The 14,146-nt window shown below is 41.3% G+C and overlaps 1 protein-coding gene across 1 annotated transcript in view; it reads left to right on the forward strand.

The window, feature by feature from the left end:
- Window positions 1–14,146, forward strand: part of RNF150 (ring finger protein 150) — a 122,764-nt gene that overhangs the window by 66,354 nt on the left and 42,264 nt on the right. The window contains exon 2 of the mRNA XM_074154771.1: window positions 7,851–8,101. Coding sequence (XP_074010872.1) covers window positions 7,851–8,101 — 251 coding nt within the window. The remainder of the gene's footprint in view (window positions 1–7,850; window positions 8,102–14,146) is intronic.

A 14,146-nucleotide genomic window follows, 5' to 3' on the forward strand; every position in this document is an offset into this window, starting at 1 on the left:
ATAGAAAACTTTTCTATCCTTTGCTTAAATACTATAGCCAGTCATTAACATCAGTAGGCCTTTTTTTATTTTGCAGGTCACTTAATTATCCTACTAGATATTTGTGCTTCTGCAATGAAAAGTGTTTCATGATGATAAGGTCGTCTAAGGGAAAAAAAAATAGTTTGCGTAAAAGAGTTTCCTTCTTTTACAAATGGGAAAAGTGCTGTAGGGAAAAGGTGTCGCTCCTCTCTCCATGGTTGCTGCATTTGCCTTTTAAGGAAACCTGATTTACAGTTAAATGTTTTGGAAGATGGGCAAAGGACCAAGGCGAGTGCTAACAGTGCCAAGGAGGAGCGGGAAATGAGGGAGAGGATAAGTTGAAGGAAATATCTCTCTGCTTTTAAACCGAGAAGGAAAACAAATTGGAAATGTGGGCGGGGGGAGATGAAAGCACCTACGTCATTGCAAAGCAAGGGCTCTAGAGTAAAAAAGGAAAAAATATCATATGGTGAAAACTCATGTTCTGATAACTTCAGTAGCTTGATAGCCACAGAAACGGGGCTACGTGCTGCTGTGCTGTCTTTGCTTCTGGCCTTCCCCTGCATTTTTTTCCTCTCAGGCTGGGCACACTAGAAGGGGGTTAGCTCTGCCTCCCTGCTGTGTCTCAGTTTGAGCGGAGGGGACAGGGAATGGTTCCCCCTCCTGCTTTCCTTTCCTGGCTGGCAGCTCTCCTCCTCCACCTGGCAGGGTGGGAGGGCAGAGCAGGGTTGCTGCCTGGGGGCACCTGGGTGTAGGCAGTGCCTGCAGGCACCACAAGTAGGTAGGCAAAGACTTCTGCATCCTGCTCTGCAGCTTTCCCTCACTGTAGGGTGAAATCCTGCCCAAAACCTCACTGATCCCTTACCCTTGTTGACCAGTGATACCTTTCTGGGGTGAGCTCTGAGAGAAGAGGTGGACAGGCCCATCTTCAGGACCCACGTGTGATATTCAGCACAGAGGGTGATGCAGTCCATCTCTCCAGGCCAGCAGGTGCATCTCCCATCTTGCTACTGCTTTCCTCTGCTTTGCACATGTGTTCATACCTCCGTGGTGGCAGCTGAACACTTGATGCTCACATATGTGGTGGACAGCTCTAAGTCACCAACCCACCCTCCTGCTTCTGTATCGGAAACACACCCTTCTGCCTTGGGTCAAGCCCTAACTGGGGCTTTGATAAGCAAGAGGCACCAACTGTCCCAGCCCCAATCCTTTCTTGTTCGTCACTGGTCTCAGGAACAGGTATGGTTTCCCCACTCCAGCTCAGAGAGAGGGACTTTTTTGGCATAATCAGACCTCTGACTTTGGCCCTGTTGTTTCTCTGTCATGACTTGACTTAATCTTCCTTCTCTGTAGGGGAGATACAACTTTTGTAATTGGTGGCTTTCTGGTGTTTTGGAACACCAAGATCCTGGTTTTTAACCCCTATTTTCTCATGTAAGACCCTTCCTATTGTATTCAGGGCCACCTTTTTAGCTTAAGAGTCTTTGGTGAGAAACCTCACTGAATAACTTTGGGCAACCTGATCTGTAGGTGCCCATATCTGTTATGAAAGCTCATTAGAAATTGGTGTCCTTTCTAGTCCTTTGGCATTGAGACCGTTTATGCAAGAGATTATAGATGACAGTCTGTAGTCATTTCACCTATGATATATGATGTATTGACTGTGTATTACTGTTACTTACTATATATTGCTCTTCTCTTTGCCAATTTTTTCTATAGTCCCATTTACTGATACTTCAATTTGAGACCAATGCCGTGAATGCCCTGTAACAGAGAGTTCCTGCAGGGAACAGTCCTTTTACCCAGCTGATTTCTTACCGGTAATGCTTCCCAGTTGGCCTACGTAAGAGCCTAGGACATTGTGTAAACAATATTACACTGCTGCTTCTCTGAAGTGGGTGAAGCTCAGAAATCAGCTTTTCTAAAATGTTGCTTTGGTTTCCGAAAGTAATTTTTGAGTTCACAAAAATGTAATTTAAGCCTATGTTTATTTTTAAAGGAGAAAAACAGGTAACAGCTGATATTCCGGTCAATTTATAATTGCGCCATACAGAACTATTGAGATTGAACTCTCATTGAATAGTCTTAAAGACTTAGAACCCTTGTTGCAACTATGAAAATATTACAACAATTTACATGGCATTAAAATTCAATTGAAATGCCATCTGATTAATCTATATACCATTTCCCCTATAGTTTCATGGGGCATGGTATGGCTGTCGAATTGGTGAGGTCTGTGTTCGGTTTCTTTCTTTCCAATAGCTGGTAGTTACTGAAATTGATTCCTAAAAATGAAATTCTTGCTTCAAGAAGTAAAGGAAGAGTTGTTTAGCTTCTTACACCCTTCTGCAAGGTTTCTGCTCCTGGGCTCTGAGCAGGACTGAATGCTGTCTATTTTATCAGGGCAATTTCTGAACTCTATTTTAAATTAAAATAGTGTTTGAGTTTTCAGTTGCAAGACTTGTAAAAGGAAATACTGTAGTACTTGATTTTGATGTATAACATAAGAGAAATCCTTGTTTACATCTTGATAGGATACCTTGGAGAAGACTTTATGTCTCCCAAAATGGAATTCTACTCAAATAATTCAATTAATTGTTTCTCTGACTGACTTCTGGCAATTGCCAAGCATGAAGAATTAAATCATCTCTTCTAAGATGTGTCAGAAACATACCACTTTTTAAAGCCTCCGTCAAAACTTTACAAAGCATTAAAGCAGCAGCCTGCCACTGTGGGGCCTGACTGCTAATTAGGAGAACAGAGAACCGTTTTCAGTCTCACCCCTGAAGCTCCCAGAGCAGAATCAAGAAATATCACAGGTTTGTCAGCACAGCCTGTGGCCAAGGTAGAAAATTTATGTATATCTTCTGGCTTCATTTCTTCTACAAAAGCCACTGTCACAGAACCCAAAGGCTTTCTTTCCCCCTGTCATCAGTGAATAGATTGTTACACTTGAAAAAGTTTGCAATTTGTCATAGAAGGCATCCCAGCTGAAGTGCATTCCCATAGCCAAGCTAAGAAGGTTTGGAGAGGGTCTTTTTTCCGAAGTGCTCATCTTGCTGTTGGAGACACTCTCTGACTTCATTGCTGTTTTGCGACTCTGTCGTCCACCACCATGTGTAGGTGTCAGCAGGCAGCCAGCGCCTGCTGCAGACTCGCTCTCCATCTCCCCTCGCTCTGTGGTTCCTGCTGCTGTTGGCAGTGAATTAGGAGATGGGACTCCTCCTGCAGGCTGGGGTGAGGAAGAGCCCAAGATGACCCACACGGGAAGATGTAGTGCTTGGGGGATTCAATATATCAAGAACTATTAATTCCAGAGCAACTCTTTGTAAGTGAACAAAGTAGCCACAGCTTGACGTGGCTGTTGTGCCGTTGATGGATTAGCCATGGGGCTGCACATTTCGCCCCATGACTGGGAAAGAAGCTGAGCCTGTCCACAGCTCCTTGGCATGGCCCCTCTGGAGCCAGCAAGGCCTGGGATGGTTCTGATGTCTCTCCTGCACGGTGCCATGGGGTGCAGAGCCCAGAAGCAGAATAGCCACCTTCATGAAGAGCGGCAGTGCATTTTCACCAGCCAAAAATATTGGATCAGGCGAATACACTTCAGCAGGTTAAAGTGACTTAAATCATCCCAAATGCTTGTAAGTTCTACCTTACTTGTTTTGTTATTGGCTCATTAAGAGAGAGTACCGATATGTTAAATGTTTCCTAAGCCAAAAAAAGAAGGAAAAAATCCATTCACTGCAGCCTGAATACCTTTGATTTACGAATATCTGATTCGCCCTGGCAGCTACTTAAAAATTCATGTCAAACTCGGCATTAATCGTGGCCAGAAAAAGAAATGTGTTAGGTAACAAGAGTGCCACAAAATGCACTTACCATTGTGGGTGTGTTTAATGAAAGGCATCGTTAGCATTTAACTCGCCAGGGAAGCATCAGTGCAGATTACTGGATACTTTCTCTTTTTTGAAGTCTGTTGAACAAATATATACTTGGGTATAGAAATGCATCGTTTATTATTGATGTCTCCTTACATTATTTCTCCTCTTCAACGTGTATAGTTTTCATGTATATTGGAGCTTATTGTGTGTCATTAGATACTGAAACTGCGATAATACAACCTTTTTGTTGTATGAGGGAGGAAAGGAAAATGAATTACTTTGTCTTTTTTTTTTTTTTAAATTTTCTTCTCTATATTGAGCATATTTGAGATTAAAAACTCAGCTTAATGACTTGATTGATCAAATAGCATGCTCTATAGTGCCTTGGAGAAATTATCATCAACTCAATAAAATATTTAAAAAATAATTCCTGATTATTATTTTTTTCTGATTTGGTTATTTTTTGTTCCAAGAATGCTTCAATACAATGGGTAATGTTTTCCAAGAAAATAAATAGATAGCCTGAAATTTGAATATATTAAGGGTTTGAATAAATAAAAGCAGCTGCTTTCTTCTTGCAATAGCTATGTCTTCTGCTTTGCATTTCTAAATGCAATTTTGCTTAGCATATATCCATGGCAATTTATTTAATATCTTGTGTTTTTTAAAGTATATTAAAAGGCCCTAGGCGCAAGGTGGCTGTAGACCATCCTGGCAGAGAGGTGTAGGGAAGAGAGAGCAGAGAAGGGGAGGCATGTGGCTGCATTCCTATTCAAAACCAGTTATGTTTGCACCATGAATTGAAGCCAGAAAGCTGCCCTGTAGCTTAATCAGAAAGGAAGGTGATGAAAAACAGGAATGAGGTTCAATTTATACAGGAGATCACAATTTTTTTTTCCCTTTTTTTTCATTACTTTACTGTTAAAGAAAGGTAGGACATTACTGTGAGATGCTTGTTTTATTATTATAAAAATATTAATTTCAAAATTGAACAATTGAATGCTTTTTTTTTTTATTTGCAACACGTCACATCTGGCCTGTGATCTCATTATTTATAGTTTTCCAGAAATATACTAAGCTATATTCAGTTGAATTAAACATAATTAAACATGTTGTTAAAGTTTTAAAGAAATTTAAGATTCAAGACAATTAAACAGTTAAGATTCTACCTATATTTTCTATTGAAAAATGTTTTTCTCTGTATCTCCCATTTTTATAGGCTTTCAGGTAACATCATTCTTACAGTGTCCGAGATTGTACTGAAGATGATGTTAGAGGTCCATATTGGACAAGTGAGTGGGTCCAAATGCTGGCTTTTGGGAGGAGTTGAAAAAATTAATTTCAGTATTTTTGACTGTGGGATTTTTTCACCATGGGTTCTTTTTGGCTATGTTTGAAGTAGTTGCTTTGGTTTTCTTGTAGAGTGGTTTTAAAAAAAAATTATTTTATTTAAAGAAAGGGAAAAATTTTATTTTCTTTAAAGAAAGGGAGGAGAACAAAGGCAGGCATGTGAACAGCTAAGCACTGCTCCAGACAATTTGTCTTATTGACTGCAGGAAAATTACTGGCATGGCACCAGTGCCCTTCTCAGCCACTTTGGGACTTGGCAAATTCTCCCTAGGCTGTTAGGGTAATGTTTGCATTAGCCTTTTGTAATAAACAGGTAGCAGAAGAGTTGCAAAGGTATATTTATCTTGGCTTCTGAAGGTGAGCTCTTACTAGACGAATAAAGGGAAATAGCTGAAAATTATTAATGCTTTATGGAAGAGTATCAGCAGAAAGGTTAAGTTTCCTATCATAGATATCCAAAACTCCCCCTATTCATTGACTGGCCTGTTCATAATCAGGAAGGTGTTACGATGGAAAATCTCGGGAGAGGAAGAGTGGTGGTGTTTGCACTTCTGCTCCAAGACTTGCAAGAGGAGGGTTCAGTTCCCAGCTTTGCAGCAGATTTCGTGTGTGAGTAGCAGCAGTCTGTCACAGCTGTTTCAGTACCTCCAGTTGATCCAGGCACCCAGCAGAATTTGGTTAATTTTCCACCATGGTTATGATTCCACTGAACATGGTTTCCATTGAACACCACCCACCTGTCTGCTTTAGTATATCCGAAATCCTGCTAGACACCTCCTGGACTTTAGCATCTAAATACCTTTGAAAACCTGGTTTATACCTCCCAGGGGTTTTCGGTGGAGAAATATCTGAGCTGGACCGTGAGGACTGGGGCACAGTGCTGCACTGGTGAAGCTCTGGTTGGATATCAGCTTGGAGAGGGATACTGTTGGAAATGCAGGTCGCCTTCTCATGTCTTCATTTGTGGCCAAGTGATCCCTTCCTGCCTCCACAAATGTCCTGAGGCAGGCAGCACTTTGTCCTCCTGCCGCAGTCAAAATACAGGTAGCTGCGGGGTTAACAACATGTTGGCTGATTCCTGGGATTTCAGCTGAAATTCTGAAACTCCACCCCAGCATCGTCTCTCTGACTTCAGACACCCCTAGTTTGTACCTTTCTTTTCTAAATGACAGTTTGTGGTATTTCAAATGCTGTTGTTTCTAGCACGTTTCTACGTTAAAATACATCCTGTTTGTCCTGAGTTGCTTAGTACAATTCAGGATTAGATTATTGCAAAACATAGCCTAGGTGTAAAAGTTGTCTATGTACTTGTTTTGTGAAGTGTAAGGACAGAATATCCCTAATATTAAACCATAAAGCAGTGCTAGTTTATTTTTAAAACCAGGAAAGGCATTTAACAAGCTACCCAATCCCAGATAATTTCAGACTATATTTGTCATGCACATAGGGGACATAAAATTATGAAAGAAAAATAGTTTCAGGAGCGTGTGATGCAAGTAAAATGAAACAGCCCTGTGCAGAAAGGAAAGCTGGTGCAGAGTCGAGGCTTGATAGATTGGTGAAAGGCCTGTTTTACAGGGTCATGGCTTCAGAAGGGTTGGCAGGACTGTAGGAGGTCCCTGTCCCATGCCATTAGCGGACACCTCTTTGCTTCCTTGGCTGTGCTGACTCGCATCCTTGTGGGGCCATGCTGCAAACTGCATGGGGGGCTCATCTGGACTGCGGTAGCAGGTTTTTTTGTGGAATAAAACAGTGCGCTTGACTTTAAGCTTGATCAATTGGTGAGTCCAGTTCACAGCAGGGGCTCCTGAACATCTACGTGGGTTTGGGCTGTGGGGAGCCTCAGGCGGCATGGGGCAGCGGGTGAGCTGGGAACATGTCGAGCTTCTTTTCTCCCTGCAGTCTGCTTTTGTTGCCAGCCCTGGATGAGGCAGTGATGCTTTGGTGCCTTGGAGCTGTGAAACCATGTGGGGATCTGTGATTGAAAGTATTTCTGGTCTAAATGCAGAGTTTGGAGGGGCTTCTCTGACAGACTTCTGACCCCTCAAAATGGGCTATGATAAATGTATATGGAGTGTTGGATGGAAGGATGCTGACTGCAGCATGTCTCCCTTTCTGCAGTGCTTACAGCAATATCATCTAGATAAGCATCAGTAGTGCTGGAAATCTGTGTTTATGTCAACCCGTGAAACACATTTTATGTATCTCACCAAGATTAGTTTACAGAAACACATTGTGTAACTGGTTCCAGTTGAAACTTTCACCAGATCCATCTGACTTACCTCATGATGAGCAGGAGAAAGGGGAGCTTTTTTTGTTACTGTTTTGCTTTTTGGCATTCACTTGTTTTAGAATCACAGAATCATAAAATGGTTAGAGTTGGAAGGGACCTTAAAGATCATCGAGTTCCAACGCCCCTGCCGTGGGCAGGGACACCTCGCACTAGACTAGGCTGCTAAAAGAATTCAAAGCCCCATCCAGCCTGGTCTTGAACACTTCCAGGGATGGGGCATCCACACCTTCTCTTGGCAGTTTACTTACTGGCAGTTTACTTTACTTACTTAAGGTTTATTTTTCACTCTCTCTCCTATCTGATAGGCCTAGAAGATGTAGTAGCAATAATGATTCCTGAACCCAAAGGAAAAGAGATAGTGAGCCTCCTGGAGAGGAACATTACTGTGATGATGTACATAACCATCGGGACACGCAACTTGCAAAAGTACGTCAGCCGGACCTCTGTGGTGTTCGTCTCCATCTCCTTCATTGTGCTGATGATCATCTCGCTGGCGTGGCTCGTCTTCTATTACATCCAGCGATTCCGCTACGCAAATGCCAGAGATAGAAATCAGGTGAGCAGTGCTGGAATGGCTGTTTGTGTCTTCAGAAAATCACCATGGGTTTCAGCTTAAGAGTAAAAATTGAGGAAATTGTGAATGTGTGGTAGAAAAGATAAACCAAACCAAAACAAAAAAAAAAAAAAAAGAAAGTTAAAAGAATGGGGTCTATTTAGGAAAAGCCAAGACTTCTGTCAGTAAAGATGGGATTCAGGAAAAAAGAAATTAATAAATATAATGTACATATATTAAGGGGGTGTTCTCCCACGCAGAACACACAAGAAATAGACAGAAAGTTGATAATGCTTATTGGTGAAAAGATTGGCGTGGTACATATAGCCAAGGGACATAGAAATGTATGCAATGATCCTTGAAATCAAATGAAGACTAAAATATAGTGAGGTATGTGAATGTCTGTGTGTGAAACAGAGGTTTGCGATAAGAAAGAAAAAAGAACAGGAAGTGTTTTCACTTTAATACTTCTTTAGAAGGATCTTGGGCTTGAAAGGCAAACAAGTCCCTGTTCATTTGACAATGATCACTGAACATATAAGTGCTGTAGTGATAGCCACCAGTATTATTAAACCATTGCTTCTTGGTTTTGGCATCTTGTCCAAGCTCTCTGAAAGAGATACAAAACCTATAGAGCTGAAGACAAGTCAACAGCAACGGGAATAAGCCCAAGCTCCCAAGGCCCTCTGGATTTATAAAGCACTACGCATCTTTATGGTAGTTCAGCAATGAATAATAATAACAATGATAATAATAAATTTAATCTTTTCTTGTCTGGATGCAACTATCTCGGCATCAGCAGAACTGAGGCTTCTACATTTCATTCTAATGGTACAGTAGAAAATGTTATCAATGTATGAAATCCAAGGAGATAACCATTTTACTGAAGGGAAAAAAATGCAGTGTAATTCAGAGATGTTTCTGGACCCTTTATAAATTACTGTCAGGGCAGGGGGAGGGTTGTCTTGCTTGCTCTGCAGAAAAAGTAGATCGGAGAGTAATAATCATCTTGCAGAGAAAAGTACTGCCACACACTCTGTAACATATACTCAATGTATAGGGATCCCTCACCCTCCCCATTGAAATTCAGGCACCCTCTGAGATAGACAGCAGCTGCTCTGTATTTACAGACAGAAAGAATCTATTTTCCTTTTAAATATACAGTATGAAATTTTGGATAGCAAGAATGAGACTATCCCAGCTGGAATTTGAACATCACTGGCAGCAGATTCGCTGTGACTGTAACGGCTGTGGTAATTTTTAGATGCTTTGGCTGCAAAAGCACATGTGTGCCTAATTTATGTATGTGAGTACCGTAAGTGTGCTTTCAATCAAGTAATTATACAGGCAGATTAGCAGTGTAAATAGACACTCATAAACATGAAACCCAGCAAAATAAGAAGCTCATTCAGGTAATATGCTATAGTTTGGAACTGATAGGTTTATATGTTCAAGCAGATTTCCTTTTCTGTATTTTCTTCCTAAGGTTTGAACGAGACTAATGTGTGCACAAGCAGCTGGCCTGTGCAGAGGTTTTAATAACTTTGTTATTATACTAGTTCTGTTCAGAAGAAGAATAAGAAAGCATGCCTCCTAGGCAGTTGTTTATTACTAATTTTTTGCCAAAGCTGTAATAATGATATGGGGCAAACTAGAATTTCTTCATGTACTTTCTTCATCCAGTTTTGCCTGACATCTTCTCTAATCTCTTTATGAGCTCTTTTCATATGAAAAATGGTAGTGATATACAGACAAAGCTCGGCCATTTTTGTTAATGAGTGGCTGTGGTTTGGTTTTTCTCTTTTAGTCCTGGCTATGGAGTATAATGATGTTCAGAAGAGCTCATCTTGTTCTTGCCCGTTCCATTAGGGTTCCTCTCTGTTTTTCCTAAAGCTTGGTTTTGGTTTGTTTTGGTTTGTTTGGTTTTTTTTTTTGACACATTTTCTTTGACACATTTTCTTGTAGCACAAGGATGGGATCACTAAGTTCTGTGTTATTATCTTAGATATTCAGATATATAGAAGAAAAACTGTTTGTGTTGCTTTGCTGGAGCAAGATTCTTTTGTCATTGTGCTCAAAAGCTTTTGCCATTATAATTTGCAATTGTCTATATGAAGGTATTGTGTTTACTTGTTGGAAAGCCTTGCGTGTGTTGTGAGCACCTTCATTGCTGGCCAGCTTGAGGAAGGATGCTTCCTTCTATTTGTATTTGAAGTTCTCAGGCTAAAGTTTATCCAAAGGTTGAAATGTTTGGATAAACAGCCTAGATGAAGGGGGAGCCAGCTGGCCTATTCAGAGAAAGTTGTGCTATCAGTTCCTACCCCGCAATGCAATAAAAATCTAACTCTGCAGACTGACTGCCCTGTTCTGAAAGTGGAAAAACCGTGACTCGTTTACACTCTTCAGTTAAAATAAAAAAAAAAATATTTAAAAGCTTATCTTCATTTTGACATCTGAATGATTTATAATCCCACAGTTTTAAAACAAGGGCTTGTGAGGGCCTATGTTTTCTGTGTCAAATAAGAACCTATGCCTGCCTCTTTATTAACCTCTGTCATGCATGCCCTTGCTAGGTTTGGCTGATACTGGAGTTGCTACCAGCAGTAGTCCAGGCCCCTGTGGATTGGTAGTCTGGGCACTGTGCTCAGGGAATGTGACAATGTGGCTGACTGCAAAACATGATTGGCAGAAAAAGCTGTTATCTCCAAGCAGGAGGGGTGTTGCACTGTTAACGTGAAAGCAAGATTTCTGAACATTTTTCCTTGGTCACTCCAAGTCCCCTTAAGTCATCTTCCATTTTGCCTCTTCCAAGCTGACCCCTCGCAACCATGTCTTCCGTTCATGAAAAACATGGTGTGTCCTTTTGTCAAGCCTCATAACCACCTTTGCTTCCTTGTCTTCTTTTATGTTGTGACCATCCTTTCCGGGTTGACTTCCCTTCTTGCACATGGCATAAGCTGCCAATCAAGCAGTATACCCAAAAGGAACTGATTTAGTTATCCATCAAGAAAGCAATGAGTCCAGCTAGTGAGAGAGGCAGCTAGAAACGCTGAAGAATCTCCTGGAATCGTTTCTTGTGACTCCCCAGTGCAATGAAACTTGGACATACAGCATGTACATCTTCAGCCACCGCTCTTCCTCCCCGTGTGTGCAAATCCAGGTTCATGTGCCAGAAGGAAGACACAGCTCACTCCAGTTAGGTGGCTGGTTTTGATGAGCAGAGAATCAGGACTTGAAGGATTCTCGCTGAGTGCCCTGGCCCATTCGTCCCAACATGGCTGGGAATTTAGTGCAGTGGAGTACAAAACTGCCTTCCATTATGGGCTTGTGCACCTGCAGCAGGGTGTCAGCTACAAATACAGTTAGATTTCAGTTTTTATTTTAATACATTTAATTTTTAAGAGTATCTCCAGCACAGATAACTGTACAGCAGATGTGGAAGTAGAAGACAGGTAGTAATATTCATATGGATGAAAATCCAAGGCCTCTTCTTTTTTTCCCACTTAACAAGATGTCCAGGAAGCAGGTGGTTGCCCTGATGATACACCTTTTTGATGTGAAGAGGATAAATTTGTGTTAAGGAAAGCATAGACAATCTGCTGGCTCAGCAGCTTGTTCCTGGAACCCTCCTGAAGATGGGAGAGTTTCTCTGTGAAGACAGTGGGAATAGTTTGCATCAAGAGATATCAGGTTGCAGAGCTAATTGAAAGCAGTTTGGAATTACATGAGAAGTCCTGGAGATAATTCAGCAAAATGTGATTTGCTGTCTCAGCCCTGTAACAGCCAGGACATCTTGTCAGTGTGTTTCATATTTCACCAGTAATAGTAGAGTTCTCTTTTTGTCGTCTGTGAGACATGAGGCGGGAGGATGGCGAGGGGATGATGTGTAAGTGCTAGATCTGTTGACCATATTTCTTCCATGTCATTTCTTCCCACTGGTTTCTTGTTAAGAAGTTTTCTGTAAAGCCAGTTTGAAACCAGGTGGGCTCCATGAGTTTTGCAGGATAGTGAAAGCCAAAGCAGGCCGTGATAGCGCTGGGGCTGAGGAGGGTCCTGTGCATCCTGGGTTAATCTCCAGTGAAGGATCTACTTTAGTATGTGACTGGCAGCATGTGGAAGGTCAAGAAGGAAGACTGCTGGCTGTGGCTTTGAATGAGAGTTTTGGGCCATTGAATAGAGATGTCATTCTTTGAAGCTGTCTTGGGAAGATGCTTCCCATGATGGAGTCCAGAAACTTTATCTGTGGTACAAGAGGTGTGTCTGATACATCATCCTATTGGTGTGCTTCATTCTGCACAAGGCACAAGGTGATCTACGCCCTGCAAAGGTGATAGTTTAGTAAGGCCTTTAAGAGTGAAGCACTTACTATAATTACTCTTCCATAGCATCTACGGTCATTTACTTACTCAGGAAGAGACAAGTGATGCTTTCTATGCTACTGTCATTCCTTTTTAACTAGTATCACCATCTCCACAAGGCCACTGCATCTGATATGCTTAACTCCTTCCAGTCCAGTACTGAATGTTGTAGCCTTGCTAATGAGATTATGAGATTTATGATTGTAAATCTTTAAGCCTCACTTTAAACCCTCAAACTATTGTAATGCCTCTTATCTTTTAGGGGAAATCATTGGTTAGTGATAGCATGCGTTTCGTTCAAATGGAAGAATGCTCTGAAAGTATGACTTTACTCCAAGATATCCTGTTCTTTCAAAAACTAAATTATTCTCATTTGCATGTACGTCATGAATTTGTCTATTTAAGATAGATAAGAGAAAGCAAACATGAAAACAAGCAGATCAAAGATGTACATGAGTCTTTAATCTTGTCCTTTCCCCTTGAAGAACATGCAAAAAAAGAACTGAGACATTTCATTAGTTTAAGTAATAATAATGATAAAAAGGAATCACAAGCAATTCCTGAAGGAGGACATAAATGCCTCTTGTCTTTCTGTATGTTATCAGTCTGTCTTTGATTTACATTAAAGAAACAAATAGCTGGCAAGAACTGTTTCCAGCTCTCATCTGATCCCTTTATTTAAGAGAGACTGTGAGAAAAATGTACCACAGAAAAGATGTTGTATAACGACAAGATACTCCCTCCCATGTAATAATTAGTTATGCTGGAAGGTTCATATGTAAGTCTCATATGATAGCCAAGATCGTTTTCACCTCCTTAGCCAGATCTGAAATTGCTCTCTGCTTTCAGTATTGCATGCATTTTGTCAGTCTTCCATGTCTTTCCAATCCAATAAGCTTACTCTCTAAATTGAATTCAGTGATTTTAATTGAATCTGAAGAACAAAGTGGTAATTTATTAATTGTATCTGTATGGCGATTAGGTCTCGATTTACAAACTACATCCAGCTTCCTTCCATTTTTGGCTTCAGCTGGAAACTCTTCCCACTGACAGGCTTCTCTGAACTCTGGCACAGGCGGTGTTCCCAGCCCGAGAAGTTGAATGTCTTCTGAGTCACTGAAGGTCTTCAGTCTCCTTCCTATCTAACAACACATGGCTTGGAACATGGTTGGGGAGGACAGTTGAAGATAAGAGTTTAAGTCATTTGTTGGTGGCAAATTGGGATGCGCTGTATCATGAATTATTATAAAACTGACAAGAAGACATCAGAGTAGGTGTCACTGCATGAAACTGAATGAGAAAGGCATGAAAACACTGGAGAGAGCCCAGAGGAGGGTCCATCAGTATGGTCTGGGGACAGGAGCACACAACATCTGAGGAGAGGTGGAGGGAGCTCGGCTTGCTAAGCTGGGAGGGGAGCAGAGGAGGAAGGGCTCTGCCTGCAGCCTTCAGCTGCATAACTAACGAGTGGTTGGAGAAGAGACAGAGACAGACTCTTCTCAGAGGCACACAGAGAAAGGACAAGGGTAATGGTCACAAATTACAACAAGGGAAATTCCATTTGTATGTTAAAAAACAAAAAAAAAACCCAACAAATCAGGGGCTGTGAGAGTGGTTAAGCACTGGAACAAATTATTCACAGAGGTTGTGAAATCTCCCTTCCTGGAGATATTCAAAACTTGACTGGACA

The sequence above is a fragment of the Numenius arquata genome, chromosome 10, assembly GCF_964106895.1.
Source record: "Numenius arquata chromosome 10, bNumArq3.hap1.1, whole genome shotgun sequence".
NCBI lineage: Eukaryota > Metazoa > Chordata > Aves > Charadriiformes > Scolopacidae > Numenius > Numenius arquata.